This window comes from Oculina patagonica, unplaced genomic scaffold, assembly GCF_052425735.1.
Source record: "Oculina patagonica isolate OP01 unplaced genomic scaffold, crgOcupat unplaced2, whole genome shotgun sequence".
NCBI classification, from domain to species: Eukaryota; Metazoa; Cnidaria; class Anthozoa; order Scleractinia; family Oculinidae; genus Oculina; species Oculina patagonica.
The window spans coordinates 1,502,751-1,528,554 of record NW_027558036.1 but is presented as its reverse complement, the minus strand read 5'-3'; the positions used below and the strand labels follow the sequence as shown (position 1 = coordinate 1,528,554).

The window sequence follows — 25,804 nt, the reverse complement described above, 5'->3', positions numbered from 1 at the left end:
AAGCAGGGCTATGTAAAATGTATGTAAAAGCGCATAAGCAGGGCTATGTAAAATGTATGTAAAAGCGCATAAGCAGGGCTCTGCAAAATGCATGTTAGGCCCGGTTCATACGTCGCATATCTGCCGTGTCGAATTCAATTAAACGAATTAGATTCGGAAGAAGTTCAACGTCTGAATCGGCTGTCGAATTTCTGCCGCACGTTCGACTAGTCTTGTCGCATTATCCGACAGAAATGCGACACCGACTCAAACTTCGAACTTGGCAAAAGTGTAGAAGACCAATGCAAGTCAACACAATTTGCGTACTTACCTTGAAAGCATAGCTTCAACAGAGCGAGAAATATAACCGGATTTTGGCTGAATTTGGTTACGGTAAATACCTAATCGTACCGCTCGTTTGGTCCCGACATGGGCATTTTGGTCGAGTATGTCTCGCCAAAATACGAACCATGGCTCTGCCAAACTCGCCTGATATGCTACCGAAGATTACCAAAAAGGTACGAGTAGGTATAATAAGCAGGGCTCTGTATAATATCTGAAAAACTGCACGTCAGGACTCTGTACTCTGTGAAAGTACACAAGTCGAAATCTGTGTTATTTATTCATTTATTTATTTGTCTGCTTATTTATTTTTCAATTAATTATATGTTCGATAAGCTTTAGTGACACATCGCTTTTAGAGGTACCAATATATCGAGAGTTCGCTATATCGAAAACCTCGATGTAACGAATATCGGGGTACATTTTACGTTTGGATCTTCGGATTGTGTTCGTTAAAACGAGGATTTTGTAATATCGCGGATTGTTATATCGTGGTTCTGTTCCATATATTTTATTGTAACTTTGGCCGGCCAGAAGAATATCATTATAATATATATATATATCATAATATCTATTTATTTATTTATTGTATGCGGAAAGAACATCGCGTCCTATTGTCATGTATTATCTTTCTGTCTGCTTCGGCCGAGAAGAACTGGTTCCGAAGACCGAACCGATCATGCGCAAGGTGAATAAATCCCGGCGTCCTCCCTGGCTCTGACTTTTGGCGGTTGATTCGTAACGGGTCGAAGCGGTCGAAGCAGGGTCGAAGTGTGTGTACAAATCCATGTTTAAGAAGCTTTTTACTCGCTAGAATGATAATTTCGTTCGCCTAAAGACAGCTTATCTTCTCGTGTAGCTCCATGGAGTCTTCTTTAACTGGATCTCCGATCGTTGCGCCTGTTGTGGGCAAGGGTCTTTCCAAGGTAAGGTTTTGCACAATAGTTATACGAGTTTCCATCAGAGGGTTTCCATGAGGCTTTATTAAGCTTAATATTTTCTAGGTAAGCTTTACCCGGTTTATTTTATTTATTTTATTGTTTGTTTCTTTCTGCTCGTACACTTGTCGTACGAATTCGACGATTCATAAACATGTCAGACATGTGTACAGTGTATGTTTGGCATTTTGTTATTATTTTTTTTGCCAATATCTGTTTATCATTTATTGTGGAAATTAAAACACCGAACTCCTCAACATGTCTGTCTTATTGTATTATTTCCAGATACAGATGTTTAGGGTTGATTGCAACATATAGCATCTATGACCATGTAAGTACAAGACTTTACTTTACTGTACTAATTTCAACATGTAAAGTACATTGTGAGCATTGGTACATTTATTTCAATCTCTCTGAAACTCTACATGTATGTAACCAGAGAGAAAAGTCATCTTATTTTCGTTCTTGACTGTTCTTTGTGATTTTGTTCCGCCCATATAGATATTCCCCTGCCCCCACTTACTGCCCCTGGGTCTCTGAGGATGGTGATCCCCAAATAAAAACCACTGTATTAATGATCAATTCTAATGCCTTGAGACCTTCCTTTGAACTTTTTTCGGCCCAAATACCATGGTAGTCAATTAGCAAAAGATCCATAACTTGGAGGAGTTTTATTTAAATGAAGAAAACTTCATTGATCAAAAGGGGCCATGTTTACTTGCCTGGATGTCATCCCCACCTTTTTTCAGGGTCTGGATTATGGGGGGCCCTTTCTTATATAAACAGGGCTCAAAATAACAGCCGTTCAATGGACAATGTCCGGCAAAGATGACAATTTGTCCGGACAAAGTTTCAGTTTGCCGGTCATTTTCACCGGTCACATACATGGCTTTGAGAATGATAACTGATGACCAGAAGGGCAATAGAAAGCGATCTATTCATAAAAGCTGCAGCTAAAACAGTGAAGAAATAGCAAACAAACTATCTAACGAACAGCAGAAATGAGTGGTAGTTTAAAAAGTGCTATTTTCAATATTTTGACTGTTCAGAAATGACACATGACCGAGCTAGAATCTGTCTGGCTGGACAACATGATCGGCAACTGTCCGAAAATTATTTTGAGCCCTGTATGAAGGTCTGGGTCTGCCACTTTGTGGCAGACAAACTTATGCACTGTATTGTCTTGTATTGTCCACACTATGACTCACCATAATAGAGAAAAATATTAACAAGCCAAGTACACATCTGTAGCCCAGACATCCAGATCCTAGATGGCTATCCCCAGCATTATTCACTGGCCCTACCTAATGTACCAGTATGAGAGTGAAGCAACTTACCAAAGAACCCAACAGACTTATCCTTGTTAGTGCTGAAACAAGGACTGCATGGTACATGTGAGTGCACTAGCAGTCCAGTGCATTTACATGGACCATTAGGCCACCCCTTCTCCCAATAAATCATAATAATATCAGCATAAACATTAACACAAGAAGGAGCATGTTTTCCCCTAATTTGAGTACAGTAAAAGCCTGCGATTAAGAACCTATTATTTTTCCAGTTACAGGTTCTTACATAAAGGGGTCAAATTTTAGCCTAACTGGTTCTTAAATGTTTAAGGTTCTTACTCGCAGGTTTTTTCTGTACGCTTATAAATGCTAGAATCTCGTTGATTTTGTTGTGACTTTGGATATTTGCTTCTTCTTATTTTGCTTGTGTTTATTTTTATGCTATGATTCTTCTGTCACCATTATTGACTAAGCTGCACTGTACATGTGTGCCATTACTTATGCTTATTCTTGTCATACCGTATTTGCCATTGGAAACCAGCTGTAAAGGCCAATTTACATAGTATGATTTTATTGCATGTGACATGGTTGTGAAATGCTAACAACAGGTTTATGACACAAATAATTATTGTGTTGTGAAAATCCAACCTACAGCGTACAACTAGCTTATGAGTGTCATAGGTGTGCCGTAAGCTTGTCACATGTGACAAAATCGTACCGTGCAAAGTACAGTGTTCCTAAAAGATTTCAGTCATAATCAGTTTGGTGATGGTCCATCAAACCCTGTAACAGATTTAGATACATGTACAATTATTGTACACTGTATATGACTGACTGACTGACTGACTCAGGGACCGCGCAGGAAGAATTTGAGTGGGGGGGGGGGGGGGGGGCTGAAAGTCGAACCCTGAACTGAGTAAACTTTGGGGGGGTCCGTGGGAGTACAGGACATGCTCCCCCGTGAAATTTTGGATTTCAAATTCACTTAAATACCGGAAAATGCATTTGAAATGAGATGTTACCAGAAGAAATGAAAACAGAAAAGGCAATTTCACTTTATGTTACAAAATCAATTACATGTACCATTAGAGTGGGCTTGAAAACAAACCGTATCGTCTTATAAACTTAACCCATTTGGTGGGATTGAAATGACCAATGATGAAACAGGCCTTAGCTTTTAAGTCCCCTTAAAAACCAAGTTTTTGGTAAAGGGCATAATCCTGTAGTAGCCTAACCTCGACTACCCGTAACCATTTTCAAATAATAACCGAAAACCTTAAAGACAACTGTCCGCATTTCCTTTTTTTATGTATCTACGTTGAAGGCGAGTTTATTTTGGCTATAGTAACTGCTGTTACTTTCGTCCTTTACAAACTAAATCAATAATATGGCTTCCAGAATCGAAATATTTTAAGTAATTTGTCGTTTGTTTTTTCATTCATTATTTTCTTTCCCTTGTTACTGTAAAAAAGTGGGGGGGCTAAAGCCCCCCTAGCCCCTTCCTCTGAGCGGTCCCTGTAGACTGACAATAAGAGTATATCTTTATTGTGCCTTACACTCCAAAATGAAGGTATTGGTTGAGTTACAGTAAAGGTTGTATAGCAACTACCGGTATGGTAACAAATTACTGAACTATAACATGCAATGAAATTACAATGCAAACTACAGTCGAATCCCGATAACTCGAACCTTCAAGGGAAATCGAAAAAGGTTCAAGATATCGGGAGTTCGAGTTATCAAGGGTAAAATTAGTAAGAAAATGACCTGAAGGGGAATCGAAAAAGGTTCGAGTTAGCGGGAGTTCGAGTTACTGAGGGTTCGAGTTATCGAGATTCAACCGTATGCCTGACTGATTGACTCACATTTTGTTGTTATTGTAAAATGTTTTTGCTAGTCAATTTGTAACAAAATGCTCTCCCTTATTCAATTTCAGATCCCACATTCAATTGCTGAATTATCTTATGAACTGCAAGGGGAGTTGATGGCCTTTCAATCAATGTTAGTCTCCACCCAAGAGAAAAGAACCTTTTAAGGACATATGAGTCCTGTTCATGAAAATGAGCAGGGCTCATATGTCCTTATTAATAAAGCCTGGTTTACACTAGCAACGCAAGCGCAAGCACAAGCATGATCACGCAAAAAGGACAAATTTTGATCCTTGTGTTTGTGCTTGCTGTCAAAATGAAATACGCTTGTGCTTTTGCTTGAGTCGAAGCCATTTTCACGGAGAAATACAGTGTAAGAGCTGTTATCCTTGCACTTGTGAAAACCAGGCTTAACAGTTGGTCATTGGACATTGGCCGATCAAAATTTGTTCATGTCTGATGAAACGCCAAGTGTGGTCGGACATGATGTCCGGACAATTCATTGCAAATCATTGTCTGACCAAGATGGTGTCTTACTTGGACATATGTCCTTTCCAAATTAGAACAAATTATTTGCAGCCCTACATGAGGGAAGTTGAAAGAATTAGATTAGTTCAAGCTTAAAACAAAATGCATTGTATGATACTGCTAAAAGTAGTTTGTATAGTGTGATCGTCCGGGTGAGAGCAGTTCTGAGAAGAACTGTTGTTGGTTACTGACGTTTCGACAACCTGAGTAGAAGTCATCTTCAGAGTCAAGTGAAAAGTTGTTGTCAGTCGATGATGTTATAAGTCTGGTTCGTTGATGTTGATTGGTCAGTTAAGCCGTGATGTTATTGGCTGTAAGACTCGTGTTAAGTTTGTCAACAGTAATTGGTCAGTTTCGATCCGTCTATTGTCAGTCAAATTAAGTTGTTCTGTTCCGTTTTTTGTTAGTCAAATGAAGTAGTTCTGTCAGCGTTTCATTTGTCGGTAGTGTTTACGTTGTGAATAAGTCGTTTGTAAGGTGCCGGTAGTTGTTGACATCTGTTAATAGGCGTCTGTTCTAAGTTTGTGTACCAGCTTTCCAGAGTCAGTCATTGAAAATAGTTAGTACTGTAGGTTAGGCATTCAGCAGAGTCTCAGTCGATTTGGTGGTTAGTAAGCGACTATTCCCTACATCAAGGGCACTTCTGAAACTATTGCGCAGATCTTACAACCCTACAATATCCGTGTAGCTCACAAACCTATAACTACGCTACGACGTTTACTGACCAACATTAGAGACAGAGACCAACCCCTAACGACAGACAGGGAGCGATTTATAAGATCAAATGCTCTAACTGCCAGGCCTCCTACATCGGAGAGACCGGTAGAAACCTCAACACGAGACTGACTGAACACAAACGGGCGACAAGAAATGGTGATGTCAACAATCACATTTCTGAACACCATCGACCAACAGAACTACTTAATTTGACTAACAATAGACGGAACAGAACAACTTAGTTTGACTGACAATAGATGGATCAAAACTGTCCAATTACTGTTGACAAATTTAATACGAGTCTTACAGCCAAAACATCACGGCTAAACTGACCAATCAACATTAACGAAACTGACTTATAACATCATCGACTGACAACAACTTTTCACTTGACTTTGAAGATGACTTCCGCTCAGGTTGTTGAAATGTCAGTCACCAACAACAGTTCTTCTCAGAACTACTCTCGCCCGGACGATCACACTATACGAACTACTGATAGTCCTGGGTTCAAACCATTTACTGTACTGCTAAAAGTGTTTAGACTAAATCTATCAAGCAGCTTACGTTAAGGTATACATGTATATAAATACATCGATGCTCACATGGAAGTATGAATGTACCGGTACATGTAGCATCATACTCACATTCACATATTTTATCCGTTGAAGAAAGCTTATAGGTTTAAAACATGCTACATGTAATAGATATTTCAAATTGTTATAAAAGCATGTTTGCAACAAGTGGATTTTGATGATTATGTTTATGTATTATTAAGCAGATTAAACTACATGTATTGACAGTACATCTATATTAGAATGTAGGTTGAGACTGATTTACAATTAAATAACATGATAGATTATTTAAATTGTTAATTATTAGAGGGGATATTAATTTGTGTGTTTATGTAATGTCTCTAATAAGACTATAATTAACTATGTTGGAAAACGAGAGGGGTGAAATACATGTTTTGTGAAATCATACTTTATTTTTTTTAAATAATATATTGTAATGATACATGCAGAGCAGGTTGTTTTGAAATAAAGGTTTTATGGCTTGCAGTTTTCAGACTACCTTTTTTTATCACGGTCGACTTCCGAATGAAATGCAACGCATGTTGTCATTTCATGTAAGGGTAAATCACATTTACAGTGTGCTACAGCCATTTAAATATATGTTCATTAATTTTACTAATTTGTAGAGAGATTTTATAAAACTGCAAAATCTCTTTAAAAAAAGACATTTTGCAGCCCTTTGAATTGATCTATGGAGTACAGATATTTTACATAGATTTTATTGTTCTGCTTGAAATCTATGTAAAATAAGTACAGAGATTTAACAGAGATTTTATTACATTCTTCTTAAATTTGAAAATTATTTGCATAATTTACAAAGAAAATACCAACATTTTATAGACATTATATAGACATTTTACAGATATTATGCAGAGAATCCGTTAAATTCACAGAGATTTTACAGATGTAACAAAATCTCTGTAAGTGTGCACATTTACAGACTTTGGAATTTACAGTATAAATATATACATTTTATAAACATTTTACATAATTCAGAAAATCTCTGTAAAACTTTTACAGAGATTTTACAGACATGTAATAAAATCTCTGTAAAATAGTTAACAAATTTACAAGAAAAATACCAAGTTTTTACAGATATTATGTCTACAAAATTAGACAAAATTTACATACTTTCTATGAGATTTACAAAATGTCTGTAAGTGTGCACGTTTACAGACATTGAAATTTACAAGTAAAGTACAAAGATTTTATAAAATTTACAAAGATTTTAATAACATTTTGTAAGTCTGTAAATGGTTCAGTTTTTCCAGTGAGTGATGGGGTTGTGAACAGGCCAATTTTCGTGACTTTTATTCTCTTAGGGATATTAGCTGACAGGTAGCTGTTTAATATGTTGTCGGTCTACCCGCGAACTTTTATGCATTATACCGTTAACTTTAGTTGATATTGCCCCTGTTTGCTATCAAGTTAATTATATATGTCGTTGTTATTTTGTAGTATCATTCTGTAATTTAATAAAATTCAGACGGACAGACAGACAAACGGTACGGGATGACAAGAACAATAATAACCAGTAAATGTAGCGTTTCCGTGAACGACGAAAAAACCCCTCAGTTAATAATTTTTAATAATAGTGCTTCAAACAAGATTGGTACATTTCAATTCAATACGTTTTATTGTATCGTACTTTTTTATAATGGCAAATGTGCCTGTAAAAAAAAAAATGAAATGAAAATTTGCGTTTATTGAATACACAGCAACTCATTGGGGGTCTCAAGGTCTTTATTCCAATGACCAATGCGTGAATTCCAAAAGCAATTAATACACTTGCTAACTACGCTCTTCTGTTGTTGTTCGCTCATTAGCTAACAAAATATGCCAGTTAATTGCGGTCACCTAGCTACATGTATCTGTTGGGCTTGGCTAGCATTTCCGCTTATTGTATTTAATTACGATAAACATGTCTTTCACACCCAAAATACACAACAACTCATTTGGGGTCTCCGGGTCTTTAATGCAATGACCAACGCGTAAATTCCCCAAATTTCCCCCAAGGAGTTGTTGGCATCATGAGTGAGTGATAGCCTCTCTCATCATATATGCTTAAAGCAGCTTATTTATATTGAAGAGAACGTTAACAGTCTAAATAGCGTTTATACCCGTTTGAGCGCCAATCGCCTGGGAGTTAAATGTAATGCCCAGAGACGCCGCAACTTTGGGCATACCTCGCTACTCCCCGTCAAAAGGAGTGCCTAGAGCATTTAGTAATGTAAAAAACGCATCAGTTGAGTGAACGCTTAAGCTTAATAGTGAAAACCGAGTATGTTAGTGGTGTTAGGACGGCATTCTTTTTATAAGTAAACGCCGGGCCCAAATCGTATTTAGTGGGTTGAAGCACTCACTTTGGCAGCTTGAATTCGTGCACAAGAACGGACATTGGGCAGAGGTTAGAATGCTCAACTTTGGGAACTGGGTATGAGAAATGTACGGTTACGATATTGAATAGTTATGGACCAGCAAACAAAAAGCACGATGCCCCAATTAAAGAGGTGTATGTCACGTCGTCGTAGATGTTTTGTGGATCGAATGTTGCTGCGTTCTGTACGAGAAGGTTTGATTTATGAAAAAAAAGGAGAAAAAGGCCACCAAACACGCAGCCCAGAAGGTTGCGTTTAGCGATATAGTAAGGTCAAGTTGTTCGAAAATTCTGGTGAGGATGGCTGGTGCGATAGGTAGCTTTTGAAAAACTGCTTTGCTGTTTATGCGCATTATGCCACGTATAAGTAAAGTTTTTTTTTTACTTGAATGATGGCGCTTAAAGCCGGGTTTAGAAACCCATGCTGCAGATGCAGTATCGTACTATTTTGAGGTAGCACGGAATGCTTAAAGTTGAAAAAGTCACGGTTCTTGCGAGGAAGACCGCATAGCGCAAGAGGCGATGGCCCTTGCAGTGCACTGGTTGGTAGCACAAATAGAGGCAGAAACGGAGGTATGCGCGCAACTGCGACCGATATGTCGCTACTGTCGACGGTTCAAACGCTTGTCTTCTGTAACGCTGTAGTTCAGCGTCGAGACTTGTTTCTGAGCATGTACTGTAGCTGCCGAGGTAAAGAGGCAAAAAAATCGAGAGAAAATAAAGCTGATGTGATGTGATGTGATTTTATATTATGTCATGTCATGTCATGTTATGTCATGCCATGCCATGCCATGTCATATCATGTTATTTTATTTCATGTTACGTCATGTTATGTTATGTTATGTTATATTATGTTATGTTATGTTATGTTATGTTATGTTATGTTATGTTATGTTATGTTATGTTATGTTATGTTATGTTATGTTATGTTATGTTAAGTTGTTATGTTATGTTATATTATGTCATGTCATGTCATGTCATGTCATGTTATGTTATGTTATGTTATGTTTATTATGTTATGTTATGTTATGTTATGTTATGTTATGTTATGTTATGTTATGTTATGTTATGTTATGTTATGTTATGTCATGCTATGTTATGTCATGTTACGTCATGTCATGTTATGTTATGTTATGTTATGTTATGTCATGCTATGTTATGTCATGTTACGTCATGTCATGTCATGTCATGTTATGTTATGTTATGTTATGTTATGTTATGATATGTTATGTTATGTTATGTCATGTTATGTTATGTTATGTTACGTCATGTCATGTTATGTTATGTTATGTCATGTTATGTTATGCTATGTTATGTTATGCTATGCTATGCTATGTTATGTTATGTTATGTTATGTTATGTTATGTTATGCTATGCTATGCTATGTTATGTTATGTTATGTTATGCTGTGTTATGCTATATTATGTTATGTTATGCTATGTTATGTTATGTTATGCTGTGTTATGCTATGTTATGTTGTGTTATGTTATGTTATGTTATGATATGTTATGTGATGTGATGTGATGTGATGTGATGTGATGTGATGTGATGTGATGTTATGTTATGTTATGTTATGTTATGCTATGCTATGCTATGTTATGTTATGTTATGATATGTTATGTTATGTTATGTTATGCTATGCTATGCTATGCTATGCTATGTTATGTTATGTTATGCTATGCTATGCTATGCTATGCTATGCTATGCTATGTTATGTTATGTTATGTTATGTTATGTTATGTTATGTTATGCTGTGTTATACTATATGTTATGTTATGTTATGCTATGTTATGTTATGTTATGTTATGTTCTGCTGTGTTATGCTATGTTATGTTGTGTTATATATGTTATGTTATGTTATGTTATGATATGTTATGTTATGTTATGTTATGTTATGTTATGTTATGTTATGTCATGTCATGTCATGTTATGTCATGTCATGTCATGTCATGTCATGTCATGTCATGTCATGTCATGTCATGTCTTGTCATGTTATGGTTTCGTAAAGGGGCAATAAGGCGTCTGCTACTGTGTTGTCACGCGTGCTCATTTGGCGTGCGGTTTGACAAAAATTGTACAACGCTGATAGCCAAAATATTTCGCGAAGCCAAACGCATGGTTTGCGTGTTGCGCGAAGTTCCTTTACTGATGACACTGACAGCTTGAGTATTATCGGTGCGTAAAGTTATCCATTTGCCGCTACGTTTCTCGTCCAGCCTCTAGGTACGAGCATGATAGTGTATGTCTCTTGTTGATTATTATGCGCCCCAGCTAGAGAGGGACAGCAGTCGGCTGCCCACTGATTTAAGTAGAGCCAGTCGCCACGAAGAAATCCTCCTGAACCGAGCTGGCACAGTGCCCGCGCTGACTTTGAGCGCTTATAACTTTTTTAAGATTCAACCAAACGCTGCCAAACTTTGCGAGTTTATTTAAACTTTATCTGTGAATAATTTGGTAGGATAGGTTGTTGTGTCCGGAACTTGACGTCACCATGGCAACGGCATTTTGACAGGCATGTTTTCCCAAATTTGTAATTTTAGTGTTTCTATTTTCTATTAATGAAAAATAACTTTTATGCAATTATTTTCACCTTTTTACGCTTTTTAAGCACGTTTTTATTGATTTTAAGTACTTTGCAGTAATTTTGGGCTGTTTTCTGACGTTTTGGAAAAATTTCGAAATCCAAAATGGCGGTTCCAAGATGGCGGCTGTTTTGACATTATGATGTAATTGTCACGTGATGCGTCGTCATCATCCCACGTGACATATCCCAAAAGATAGATATTTGGACATACTATATATCCTCTAAGTTTCATTCTGATTGCTTTAATATTCTGGATGTTACGGAGATCCAAAAAAAGTCCGGTCTGAATAGGGTTAAGTACAGCTTAAAAAACCTGCTAAAACTTTAGCACTCAAGCTGACCCCGCGAGAGAAAAATGGATTTGAAATCATCTATATTTCAGTTAAAACGGACGTCTCATGTCAGTTTAAAACATATTGTCATCACGAGCTGCAGATAACCAATTTTTCGCCCACGACAGTATTTTATCCACGTGCATACCAAGACATCTCACGAATGTGAAATAAAACAAAACTGGTTTCAAAACTGATTATTTATTAACTTTCTGTGAGGCTGAACCAGAAACTTTGTATCATTTTTTTTTACCAGTGTCCCCACGTTAGACAATTCTGGAATGATTTTGAATCTTGCTGGTATCTCTTATGAAATCAAGTAGCTCGTCTTACTTTGCAAAATTTTGTATTTGGAATAAAATCAAAGCAGTGCCCTTCTTTGGATTTACTAAACTACTTTACTATTATTGTAAAATTGTTTCTGTTGGACTGCAGAAGAAACCGGACATAAATTCAAAGTTTTTAGAACAAAATGATTATTAAATATGAAACTGAGAAGAAAATAAATAGATTATTCAAAATTTTAAAGGGAAGTGGCATGTAAACTAAGGAGTTATGTAATTTAGTTTGATTTGCCTTTTTTATTTATTTTTTTTTTTTTATTTCTGATGTTGTTTCTTAAAGAAATTTTTCCTGAAATCTTTAAATTTAAATATTTGCCAGATTCATGTACTTCCAAAGTCCACAGACTTGATAAATTTTGCAATATTGCTCCAGGCAGCGCTTCTATTTTATTGTCGCTAAGGTCCCTGTAACAAATGAAACCAGAATTTAACAGATAATCGGACGGAGAGACAGACAGACCGACCGACTGGCAAAGGACGGATGGACAAGAACAGCGTAAATAAACGTAGCGTCTCAGTGAGGTATTGTCTGTCCTTAATGATTTCTTTCTTCTTAACATCACGTTGTTATAGCTCTTACACTTGGAGTAACGACCACAACAACAAAAAAAATAAATTATTTGCCATGCGAATAGGAATTTTATGTCTTTCTTCCCAGTGAATTTAAATTATTTTAATAGTGCAACACTGTAGGCACGTGTGTAAGCTTATTATGCAACAGATATTGTTATGTAACAGATTAGGACACGTGCAGGGCCTGGACTAGGGGGTATGGTTTTTCAATGTATTGAGCCCCCAGCTTGTATGTTTTGACTTGTGGCCTGGTTACAAAGCAGTCATTCATTCATTCACTCTTGCTTTTCCTTCGCTGGATGACACGTTCGTTTTTCAACGTCTAAAGTTCAACAGTCCCCATAAGGACTTTTACCGGTGGGATGGCGTTCACCTTAATTCAACGGGGCAGTATTTACTTTACCGGAGTTATCGTGGCGCCATTTTGACGGCTGTTGGTCTGCTTGGGGACGATTGATTCTTGCTTCGTGATGCAACAATACGCTTGTTTTCTGTTGTGTAAGCCATTTGTTTTCTTAGTTCTTTTAGTCGTTTTGTTATGTTGGGTTATTTTTGACTAGTGTAATACACTAATCCCAGCTGTCAGATATATATTTATGCTGATCATACGTGGTTTGGCTAGCCCTTAGTTTGGCCAGTTTACATAATTTTATTTTGCTAGTCATATGTAGTTATGACTAGTTAACTTGGCAGCTAAGCATATGTAGTTATGCTACCTTGTCAATTATTTGCTGGTGATATGTAGTTATCCTAGCGTTATTTTTCTGGGAGGTTGCACTCTCATCTTTGTTTATAATTGGTTGCTTGTCATATGTAGTTATGCTGGCACCGTTTTTCTGTTTTATTTCTGGCGTTTATAGGCCAGCCAACTCGTCGACTTTTTGTCTTGACATGGTTGCGCCTGCCAGGTTTTATTTATTTATAGGTCTCTCTTTGTTTTTTTTAATTTAGTTGCTTGTCATATGTAGTTATGCAGGCACCTTTTCCATTTCATTTACCGGCGTTGAAAGGCCAGCCCACCCTTCTCTGTTCATAATTTGGGTGCTAGTCATATGTAGTTATGCTCGTACCTTTTTTCATGTTATTTTATGGCATTGATGGGCAGCCAATTCAACAACTCTTTGCCTTGTCTTGGTTTGGCCTGCCAGGTTATCTTATTTTTTGGTACTTGATCATGTGTTAGCTTAAGTTGGATTTGGTGTTTCTGTTCCTGCCAAATTTTTCTTCTTTTGAGTTGCAGATTCTCATCATGCCTAAAGTCCAGTCTCGTGGTCGTGCTTCTAAGGCTTCGGCTGGTGGTTCGAAACGTGCAAGCCCTCGGGCGAGTGTGCGTGCCAGCAGTGTTGCGGCACAGAGTGTTCCTGCCTCATCTCGTAGGAGAAGCCAAGCTCGTTCATCCGTGCTGGCTCCAGATGGCGTAGTTGTTTCTCCTCAAGAGCCAACCAGCATGCCACAGCCACAACAACAGTCTCAACATGAGGCCCTGTTGTCCCCTGCATTTATTGAGACGCCGATTACCAAAGTGGCAGACGAGGTGTCACGTCGCCTTTCTCCAGCGGAGAATCCCCGAAGTCAGCCTCCCACAGCACCATCCCATCTTCAGGAGGTACGAGGGAATTCAACTGGCAGTGTGCCTCCCACAGCACCATCCAATCTTCACGAGGTTCCAGTGGATTTAACTGGCGGTCCAGCTTCCCAGGTGCCTACTGACCTCATTGCCTCCAGGGTGGTTCAAGGCAGTTTGGCTACTGTTTCGAATGCAGTGACAGGTCTGGTGCCCTCCACATCTGGCACCACCATTACCAGGTCAGTGCTTCCAATCTGTTGGCTTACCTGTGGATGCCCGAGTCTCAGAAAAAATGCGGGAGAAAATCTGGAAAGACGAATTTATTGACTTTGGCTCGCTTTTAGCGAATCCGGTTTTAGCAAACCGATTCCAGTTAACTGTTCAGAATGCAGAGAGTGGTCCACTTCCATCTCTCTGCATTGAGCCAATATCTAAGACTAAAAAGATAACATCTATTGAGAATTGGCTCAGTAGTTTTCATATATTTGTGGGAGTTTACACAAAGCGATTTCCTCATGAGGCCCCCGCCCTCATGAAGTATTGCGAGACAATTCAGAACTTGGCTGGTCGGGGTCATAACTGGAAATTTTATGATGAGAACTTCCGTTTTTTGAGGCAGGCCCATCGTACAGCCCTTCCCTGGGATCGGATTCACGATGAGCTGTGGCTTAAGTCACACCAGGTTACTCCACCCCGATCTTTACAACCAGCTTTTACGGGGCGGTTTACGGGTAAGGTTGATACCACCCCTAAAGGTTATTGCTTTCGGTTCCACAAGGGGCGTAAATGTCCCCCTGGCTGTGCGTACAAAACCCTGTGCTATAAGTGCGAGGGGTCTCATCCTGTTTCTAAATGTAATTTTCGTGGCCCAGCCAAAACATCCAGTTTTCAGCCCCAACCTGCCAAGTCCCAGTCCTCCCATCCTGCCAACTCCAGTAAGAGTTGAGAGATTGGGATTTTTGCTTGATGGGTATACCCATTCCACTGCTGCATTTCTAATATCGGGTTTTACTCATGGTTTTCCAATTCACTTTCAAGGTGAGCGCCAATCGCGCAAAGCTAATAATTTGTTGTCAGCCTTAGAAAACCCCTTGGCAGTTGACGCGAAACTCAAAAAAGAACTTGATGCTGAACGGCTGGCAGGGCCTTTTCAGTCTCCTCCACTGTCCCCATTCTGGGTTTCCCCTTTGGGGGTTGTACCAAAGAAAGTACCAGGTGAATTTCGCTTAATTAACCATTTGTCTTTTCCAAAGGGATCATCAGTGAATGATGGAATACCCCCTGAGCATACCAGTGTTCATTATGCTACAATTGATGGGGCCATCAAACTCATCAGGAGTGCTGGTCCTGGCTGTTTTTTGGCAAAGACAGATATTAAAAATGCTTTTCGCATTATTCCCATTCATCCAAATGATTACAATCTCCTTGGTATGCAGTGGAGGGGGCTTTATTACTATGATCGGTGCATGCCTATGGGCTGTTCTTCATCTTGTTTAACGTTTGAGACTTTTAGCACAGCAGTGGAGTGGGTTGCTCGTAATAAGTTAAAAATTGATTTTATTTTGCATCTTCTTGATGATTTTCTGTTAGTTGCTCCTTCTGCGCAACTCTGTAAACAGCAGTTAGATTTGTTTTTGTCGCTTTGTGCATACCTGGGTATTCCCATTGCACCAGAGAAGACTTGTGGTCCAGCTACCTCTTTGTCTTTTGCCGGTATCGAATTAGACTCGATTCTTTTGGAGGCTAGCTTGCCCCTTGATAAAATTGAGAAATGTGTGTCCCTCATCTCTGAGTTTTGTCGTCGCAAAAAAGTCACTCTCAAAGAAATTCAATCTCTCGTTGGCCTCTTAAATTTTGCATGTTCAGTTAGAATGCCGGGTCGAGCCTTTTTGCGTCGACTTATTGATTTTGACTTATTGATTTGACGGTCGGAGTTCGCATGCCCCATCATTGTATAAGACTAAACAAAGAGGTCAAGGAGGATTTGAATTTATGGTTATCTTTCTTGTCTAATTTCAATGGGAAGTCGTTCTTCCTTGATATACCTGGCTTAATTCCACCAAGTTAAATCTTTTCACTGATTCTTCGGGTGCCTTGGGTTTTGGGGCTATATTTGGGTCTCACTGGTGCTATGGGAAATGCCCTTCCAGTTGGCAATACCAAAATATTGCCATTCTCGAGTTATATCCCATTGTTTTAAGCTTGTACCTCTGGGGTGTAGATATGAGCAATCAGTGTATTTTGTTTTTTACTGACAATGAAGCTTTGGTTCATGTCATTAACAAACAAACTTGTAAGGATAAGGTTCTGATGGCTTTTGTTCGGAAGTTAGTGTCTATTTGTTTACATCACAACATTCTTTTCAAAGCCAAGCACATAGCGGGAGTTCGCAACCAGCTAGCTGATGCTCTATCTCGCTTGCAGGTCCAGACTTTCAGGCAACTTGCACCACCTCACATGGACTCCTCGCCCACAGAGATTCCCCAGTATCTGCAGCCTCAGAATTGGGTTCTATAGTAGCCATGCTTGCTAAGTCCAGCCTCCAGCCTTCATCTATCCCCACTTACCGGCGGGCTTGGAGTTTGTTTTACCAATTTCTCGATACGGTTTTCCATTCCGTTAGCAAGGCATTTCCCATTGTGCCCCATACATTGGCCCTTTTTATTGCTTATATGTATGGCAAACAATATGCTCCGTCTACCGTGCGTTCTTATGTTTCTGCATTGGGCTATTCTCACAAATTTTTAGGCCTTCCCGATCCTACTAAAGCCTTTTTTTATTATTCAGATTTTAAAGGGATACGGTAAGATTGGGTCCCGCTTAGATAGTCGTTTACCTATCACACTTCCAGTACTACATAGAATCATTGAGTCTTATACCCGGCTAGCTATTACTCAGTATCAGAGTTGTCAATTTAGGGATATGTGCTCAACAGCCTTTTTTGCCTTTCTTCGAATTGAGGAGATTACCTATACTTCGCCTAAAGGTGCAAATGTCCCCTTGCAGGTTCACCAGTTGGCAAAATTAGTCGATACCTCCAATCGTGTGGTGGCTCTGAAACTCACTTTTGGCAATTTTAAACATAGCTACAATCAGCATCCATTTTCTATAATTTTGCATCGTCATCATTCTTGTTGTCCAGTACAATTGCTATTGGATTATTTATCACTACGGGGAAATCGACCAGGCCCACTTTTTCTTAATTCAGATAACAGTCCAGTTTCAAGAACCATTTTTGCGGACCTACTTTCTCTTTCATTGAAGGCCTGCGGGCTTGACTCCACATATTACAAGGGCCATAGTTTTCGCATCATCGCTGCTTCTTTCGCTGCAGAACGGGGCATGTCTGATGCTCAGATCAGAGCTTTGGGTCGTTGGAAGTCCAATGCATTCCTTAAGTATATTAGAATACCTTCACTTATTTCTTAGCTTATAAGTACACACATGGCTTGCGGGGGAAGCCATGTGCGGGTCACTGGAGGGTGATGAGATTGATTAGCAAGGGCAGCAGTCTTGTCACCCTTTGGTTGCCGAACCTTTTAGGGAGCTAGGGGTTCTGATTAGCAGGGGCAGCAGATCCCCATGCTCCATGTTACAGTTTCTTCATTTCATACGGTTTGCTCATTGAGTTTGAAGTCAGGGTTGAGGGAACAGATTGGCAAGGGCAGCTGTTCTCTTTCTCTGTTCTGACGGGCATTCCTTATCGTGTTTTAGGCAATTTCAGTTTATTTCATATGTTAACTGTTGGGGAATCCCCCTCTGCCATTGAATTCTGAACTGTTTAGCACGGGCTACAGTCCAGGTGAATTTTCTCTTGTAGACAGGGTAGGGGGAACAGTTTGGCAAGGGCGGCTGTTCACCCTGCCCTTTGATAACTGGTCAGTATTTGTTTTAGTTTCTGACCTTTGTTACTTTGTATTCTGTGGAATAATGGAGGGAATCCCCCTTCCGTGATAAATTGTATACTCTGTGGGCTGCATTTCCCTTGGGTGGGGCGGCAGCATGATGTTATCATTCTGCTGTGGCGTTTTTGTGCCCTCACCTTTACTGGGCTCAACACAATTAATAGAACCAATTGTTTTTGTAATTTTTTCAAGAATGTTTTAATCATTAAATCGGCTTTGGGTCTTTGCCCTTAGCCATTTTACTCCATCTGAAATTGTCTGTCTTTATTTGAAGTGCCCAGTAAACGAGCGCGGGTATGCAGCCCACTTGTTTGTGGATCCCTAGCCTGGGGAGGGGAGAAAGGCATAAAACACTAAACCACAAAATATCAAAATGGAACTTCTTAACGAAATGTAAAATTTATGCAATTTAAATACCTTGCAACTTCCAAGGGAAAGTAGACATCAATGAAAAACATTTGCTGCGAAAATTTATGATGTGCTCTGCGATGTAGTTCTAAAGACATTTTTCCTGAAATCTTTAAATTTAAATACTGAACAGGTGCATGTACTTACAAAAACTCTAGCTCTTGAGAGCTTTGAAATATTCCTTCAGGCAGCGCTTCTATTTTATTGTGTTGAAGGTCCCTATAAAAAAAAAATGAAACGAGAATTTACGTTCATGCATTGAACAATGTTAAGGTGATGATCAATAAAAATGAGGTTTTAAAATTATTAGTACCACAAAAAATTAATGTTAACCAAAATACACATTATGTTTTCATGCTCTTAACGCTAGGCATACGTTTCTATTCCCTTTAAGAGAACAGGTCAAATTTCATGTAATTGCAATTTATGGAGCAAAAGCAACCTGAATCGAGCAAAATTTGACATGATTTAGGGTTTTAGGTATTTTAGTTCAAAAGCGACGGCGTCAGCTTGCAACGGAAGGGTTGTCCAATACTGTGGACTAGATTCCATCCGAAAAAGATATAGTGCGAATCGAGTAGGGATAGGCAAGACCGATAGATAGACAGACGGACAGAACTGACTTGAATTACACTGAAACTTATTTAAACTCCGAATTCCATAAATTGACACTAATTGGCTTTTATTAAAGTCGAGTAAAGTTAATGCTAAGTAAATATATAATACAGAGTAATTATTTACTCTAAAAAATATCTCGATAGTCAACTCAATTTGACAAACTATTATAAAGAAATACGTAAAATAGCAAAAATCGAAATCCTAAAATCGTTCTTTTTCTTTTGAAGATAGGTCGAAAATCAGCTATCTACCCACAAAATTGATGGGGTTGCGAACAGGCCAATTTTCGTGACTTTTATTCTCTTAGGGATATTAGCTGACAGGTAGCTGTTTAATATGTCGTCGGTCTACCCGGGAACGTTTATGTATACCGTTTCCTTTAGTCGATATTGCCCTTGTTTGCTATCAGGTTAATTATGTCGTTGTTATTTTGAAGTGCCATTCTGTAATTCAATAAAATTCAGACGGACAGACAAAAAAACGGTACGGGGTGAAAAGAACAATAATAACCAGTAAATGTAGTGTTCCCATGAACGACGCAAAAACCCATCAGTTAATCATTGTTAATAATAGTGCTTCAAACATTTCAAGTCAATACGTTTTATTGTATCGTACTTTTTTATTGTGGCAAATGTGCCTGTAAAAAAATGAAATGAAGATTTTCGTTTATTGAATATATAGCAAGTCACTGGGGGGTCTCAGGGTCTTTATTCCAATGGCCAAAGCGTGAATTCCAAAAGCAAATACACTTGCTAACTACGCTCTTGCTGTTGTTGTTCGCTCATTAGCTAACACAATATGCCAGTTAATTGCGGTCACCTCGCTACATGTATCTGTACTGTTGGGCTTGACTAGCATTTCCGCCTATTGTATTAATCACGATAAACATGTCTTTTATACCTTAAATACACAACAACTGATTTGGGGTCTCTGGATCTTTAATGCAATGACCAACGCGTGAATTCCCCAAATTTCCCCCAAGTAGTTGTTGGCATCATGAGTGAGTGATAGCCTCCCTCATCATATATGCTTACATCAGCTAATTTATATTGAAGAGAACGTTAACAGTCTAAATAGCGTTCATACCCGTTTGAGCGCCAAACGCCTGGGAATTAAATGTAATGCCCAGTGACACCGCAACTTTGAGCATACCTCGCTACTTCCCGTCAAAAGGAGTGCCCAGAGTATTAAGTACTGTCAATACCGCATCACTTGAGTAAAGCTTAAGCTTTTTAGTGAACACCGAGTATGTTAGTGGTGTTAAGACGCCATTCTTTCTATATGTAAACGCAAGGCCCAAATCGTGAATGGTGGGCTAAAGCACTTCGGCAGCTTGTATGCGTGCACAAGTACGGACTTCGGGCAGAGGTTAGAATGCTCAACTTTGGGAACTGGGTCTGAGAATTGTACGGTTACGATATTGAATAGTTATGGAGCAGCTAACGAAAAGCACGATGCCCCAATTAAAGAGTTGTATATCACGTCGTTGTAGATGTTTTTTTGATCGAATGCTGCTGCGGTCGGTACGAGAAGGTTTGATTTACAAAAAAACGGAGAAAAAGGCCACCAAACACGCAGCCCAGAAGGTTGCGTTTAGCGATATAGTAAGGTCAAGTTGTTCGAAAATTCTGGTGAGGATAGCTGGTGCGATAGGTAGCTTTTGAAAAACTGCTTTGCTGTTTATGCGCATTATGACACGTATAAGTAAAGTTTTTTTTTTACTTGAACGATGGCGCTTAAAGCCGGGTTTAGAAACCCATGCTGCAGATGCAGTATCGTACTATTTTGAGGTAGCACGGAATGCATAAAGTTGACAAAATTTTGCGAGGAAGAACACATAGCGCAAGAGGTGATGACCCTTGCAGTGTATTGGTTGGTAACACAAATAGAGGCCGATACGGAGTTATGCAGGCAACTGCGACCTGTATGTCGCTACTGTCGACGGTTCAAGCCCTTGTCTTCTGTAACGCTGTAGTTTAGCGTCGAGACTTTGTTTCTGAGCATGTACTGTACCTGCCGAGGTAAAGAGGCAAAACAAAAATGGAGAAAAAAAATTGATCTGATGTGATGTGATTTTATGTCATGTCATGTCATGTCATGGGTTCGTAAATTGGCGATAAGGCGTCTGTTACTGTGTTGTCACGGGTGCTAATTAATCGTGTGGTAAGACCAAAATTGTACAACGCTGATAACTAAAATATTTCGCGAAGCCAAAACATGGTTTGCGTGTTGCGTGCGGTTCCTTTACTGTTAACACTGACAGCTGTAGTGTTATCGGTGCGTACAGTTTGTCGCTAAGCTCATGGTCCAGCCTCTAAGTGAGAGCAGGATAGTGTATGTCTCTTGTAGATTAATATGCGCCCCAGCTAGGGAGGGACAGCAATCGGCTGCTTAATTTAAGTAGAGCCAGTCGCCATGAAGAAATCCTCCTGAACAGAGCAGACACGCGACTGTGAAGGATTCATCCGAATCAGTCGGCTTAGATTCGAAAAACAAAAAAACTGTTCCGTTAAAGACACTTAAAAATTCAGCCCACCATGTTAAGCTTTGAGTGCCGCGGTGGGGAGGATATGGTGATGCGGGCCTTGGAAGCTACAAACAGTGTCAATCACTCGCCGGCCAAAAGTTCGCCCGCCAAAAACCACACGTGCTGCAAAATTCAATTTGCCGCACGATTCTCTCTTTGTGATTGATTGCTTCGCCATTGAGACGCTTGGTAATTCTTTATTCATTGTGTCAATTTCAACTCCCGGAAAGGCAAGTCGCTGAGTGGGAGGGATAGCTTTTATCTGAAGCTCAAGTTGGCCTAAGAGTCTAATTACTGATTAACTCATTGTAAACTATTTCGCTCTCGCTTTCACTGTCACCTATGATGAGAAAGTCATCACGATACGCTTATATGGTTCGAAAACCTCGCCTTGTCCTGATTCAGGTGATCGCTTACGTGGGCCTGTGAAATATCAGAGATTATTGGTGATCATGAGTTGCCAAAAGGCCCGAGGTTGGGGGAGGACTCCTATATGAAAGCGACGGGATGCTCGCTGGAATTAAAAAAAAATAAAAATAAAAGTAAATAAAAGAGAACAATCTGGGCGTGGCTCAAGCTTTTTATGACCCCCAAAAGATATCGCAATACTGTATATTGTATATTTCTTTTTTTGGCTGAAAAAGATGGCATTTTGTCCGTAACACTCTAAACAAGACTAAAATCCTAAGCGAGACGACGAGTATCCTCTTCCCTTTAGTAAAGGATCCCCCCGGAGATCAAAAGTTAATTCAAAGTCATACATGTCGGTAGTGTGGTTCTCTCCGCTGAATTGCAAATCCAGTCCTGTAGCTTTGTAATTAGATGGGTGGATGGGTACGTGTCGTTAAGCACTTTTGAGATCAATTTTTACAAGCAAGATACGTGTCAAGCTTAATAAGCGAGAGCGCTTTATCAAGTGTTACGTAAGAGAAATGTTGGGTGGTTGTATACGAGTTTATATTGCTATGTTCTGGGCGGCTCGTGTATGAGTCGCATATTGTCACTGTTTGATTGATAGGAATGGCCCAAAGAGCACCCTCAATGGAAGGCTTTCTTCTAGTTATTACATAATTTCACATTTGATTTTAATCGCTAATTTGTTTTCCAGTTCCAGTTCAATCAGGAGAAACGAGGTAAAGCCATTTGTGATGCCATCAGAAATTAAGACCGTATCGCTGTTATCACGTAAGTAAGCTCACCAGGCCTCTAAGTTTAGCGGTGAGCAGTGCAGAGTGAAAGGAAGTCATATGCCAGTGTACGGATTTGGATGTTGGTATGGTGGGTGAGGCTGGCTACAATTTGAAATGATACACATTGTCCTATGTCCATTGATAACCGGTCGAAAACTTAGATTGCTTGCATTGTAAACAGGTATGAGAGCCCTTGGTGGGAGCATATTATTGACGATTTCGTACTACAGGTTTTTGCGGAGGCGCCAGAGCGGAACTGGGAGGGCGGCTTTTGACGAGGAAGCGAGTGTGCAAATGCTGGAAGTCACTCCCCCGCTTGAAGCCATATTTTTGCTGTGACTTGCATATTTGTTATTATAAAGAAGAGCGGATAAGAACGTGTTGCTTTCCAAAAGTTCCGCCAGCGATGCTGAGTGTTCCTGACAGTTTCCCTGTGGCCAATAACTCGTGCATTATTAGCGCGTTTGCGGCTACTGATATTGACAACATAATGTTTGCTGCTGTCCACATTGACAGCGTAACGCTTTCTAACTTCGGCTTTGTTTTGTGTGCTGTTATCGCGATGCTTTCCCCACCTAAGTTACTAATCTCCTGTTCTTAGTCGTTTCTTTCTAGATTATTAGGTTGTTAGTGTTAATAGACGAAGAACAAGAGATTAATAACTTAGGTGGGGCAAGCATCGTGATAAGAGCAAACAAAGCAAAACTGAAGTTAGAAATCGTTTCGGCCCAAGACAGCCATTTATCCATGTAAAAACCAAAGCATTTGACAGAGTAAGCTATTATTATATAATTGTAGCTGTTTAATCTCAAGAGCATAGTCAAGGTTGACAACTTTACAATCGTTACCGATATAAATTTAGTTTTGTGGCGTTTAAAACTAATGTATTTGATGTGAGCCACTTTTAAATGGCTCAATAATGGTTAGTACACCGCGTCCTTTAATTCAATAAAATTCAGACAGACAGACACCCAGAAAAACAAACAGACAGACAGACAGACAGACAGACAGACAAACAGACAGAGAGACAGTCAGAAAGACAGACAGATAGACAGAAAACGTAGACAACTAGGCAAACAGACAAAAATACAAATAGACAGACAGGCAGATAAGGCGGACCTTTAGACAAATAAAGTCAATAAGTACGTCGATTTAAATAGTAGGCATTGGTCAGGAGAGAGGTCAAACTTAACAGACAGCTACTGTCTGCCCCTAAGATTTTTCCTTTTTCTTTGCATCATGTTACTCTTACACTTTGAGTAGCCGCCACCAGAAATGAAAATAGGAAAAACGCTCAACTACAAAATCACTGTTCTTAAAGAAATGTATTATAGGCAAGACTGACTTGAATTTAACTGAAACTTTTATTATACTCAAATAACATCAATTGATATTTGTTTTTATGGAAGTGGAATAAAATTAATACTTAGGAAATATCTAATACAGAGTAAATTTTTACTCTAATGTATATCTCGATAGTTACAGTTGAAAACTCATCGGGTCAAACTAACATAAAGAGTACATGAAGAGCGAAAATCGAAATCTTAAAATCGAAAACTTATTTTCGTTTTTTTTTTTGCCTGATGGCTTTATCCGGCAGATTGTATGTCCCAGGCGTGAAGCGTGGCTTTCACTCCTCACTGACTGAGTAAATTTTGTTCGAATTGTCCAATGAGCTATGCGCGGTGTTTAGGTATAAGCGTTTTTGAGCATGGAGGTGGGCACACGCAACGTGATATTGGCAAGAAGCTCGAAACATTGCCGTTTTAGTAGTATAACGTGTTTAAAAAAAAGAATAGAACTTTCTCGGTGCCTAGTAATGGGATGATTATTGATATATTATAGTTTAAAAGAAATGGATGTGGAGATTATTTCAAAAGCTACAACTAATTTACGGAGGCCTGCCAGTGAAGCAATGGGTGGAAGCAACCTTTCGGCAAAAAAATAGTTTGAAAACTGTTCTTTCGAGGACCGAGTTCTCTGATGAGAGGGGGTACCCGATTCTTTGATGTCGATTTTGCATGCCTTGTACACATACCAGTTACGCAACGCTTTCGAGTAGTATGACTTAGACCCTTTCGCTCCCAGTGGAGCATAGGTCCACGGAAACCATTGCTCGCCATCGTGTTCTGTTTTGGGCTATCCTTTCAAGCTGCCACCAGGTGTAGCCTGCTTTGCTCGCCTCGTCATCTACCGTCCTCCTCCAGCTGTTTCTGGGACGGCCTCGGTTCCTCTTCCCCTGTGGGTTCCATCTCAGTGCCTGCTTGGTGACATTGCAGTTTGTTTTCCTGAGGGTGTGCCCAATCCAACCCCACTTTCGCCTTCTTATCTGGATGTTGATCTTTTCCTGCTCAGTTGTTGTCCAAAGCTCTTCATTTGTTATGACCTCTGGCCAGTGGATGCCCATGATGGATCTCAGGCATTTGTTGATAAAGGTCTGCAGTTTGGCGGAGTTTGCTTTTGTTACTATCCACGTTTCAGAGCCGTAAAGGAGGACTGACTTCGAGCGGTATACTTAACAATTATTCTATGAGCCCGCGTTGGATACGAGGTGACAAATAGCCAACGAGGCGCAAAGTGCCGAGTTGGCCATAACGACTCGTATCCAACAAGGGCGAATAGAATAATTGTTTAATTAAATTCTTCTTTAAATTTAAATCGACTGAACATTTCAGTTTGATGTAAACGAAGCCGTGATAGTATGAGGAGGCGGGAAAATTTGTGGCGTGGTGTTCACTTCTTGAGTTGAATGAAACACACGATGAAAGCGAGCGAGAAAGTTTTCTTCCCAAGATTTTCATCCAATAATCTCCTCTAAAGTCGCCTATATATCATGGAAATTGTGACAACAGTTAAGATTTACGGGATGATCCGAAGCAAAAGCTCTTCTGGAAACTACACGTCTTGTGCAAGTAGAACGAAGCAAGTGTTTACATTGTACTTGTAATTTACGGCTCCACGGCTGTCATCAAGACTGCTATATTATTTGAAGTGAAATTGAGCTCAAAGTGGAACAGGTTTATTGAAGTATAAAAGGACAAGACCAAGATTAAAAGGTAACAAACTTTACAGAAGTGCGGAGCCTAATTTTATGACGTACAATGAATGAAACTGTGTCAGTTTGCCGTTCTTTCGTAAATTTTTTGCTGCTT

At 39.4% G+C, this 25,804-nt stretch overlaps 1 protein-coding gene, 1 long non-coding RNA gene and 1 pseudogene across 2 annotated transcripts; 2 read left to right on the top strand and 1 right to left on the bottom strand.

Moving 5' to 3' along the window:
- Positions 1–1,048: 1,048 nt before the first annotated feature.
- On the top strand, positions 1,049–5,968 carry LOC144640176 (uncharacterized). The gene is made up of 3 exons (XR_013568301.1): positions 1,049–1,247; positions 1,545–1,590; positions 4,479–5,968. It is a non-coding gene; the product is annotated as an uncharacterized LOC144640176 (long non-coding RNA).
- Positions 5,969–14,595: 8,627 nt separating this feature from the next.
- Positions 14,596–18,070, top strand: LOC144640193 (uncharacterized; annotated as a pseudogene).
- Positions 18,071–24,720: 6,650 nt separating this feature from the next.
- On the bottom strand, positions 24,721–25,059 carry LOC144640221 (uncharacterized). The gene has a single exon (XM_078499422.1). The coding sequence runs from the start codon at positions 25,057–25,059 to the stop codon at positions 24,721–24,723; it is 339 nt and encodes a 112-aa protein (XP_078355548.1).
- Between the last annotated feature and the right edge of the window lie 745 nt (positions 25,060–25,804).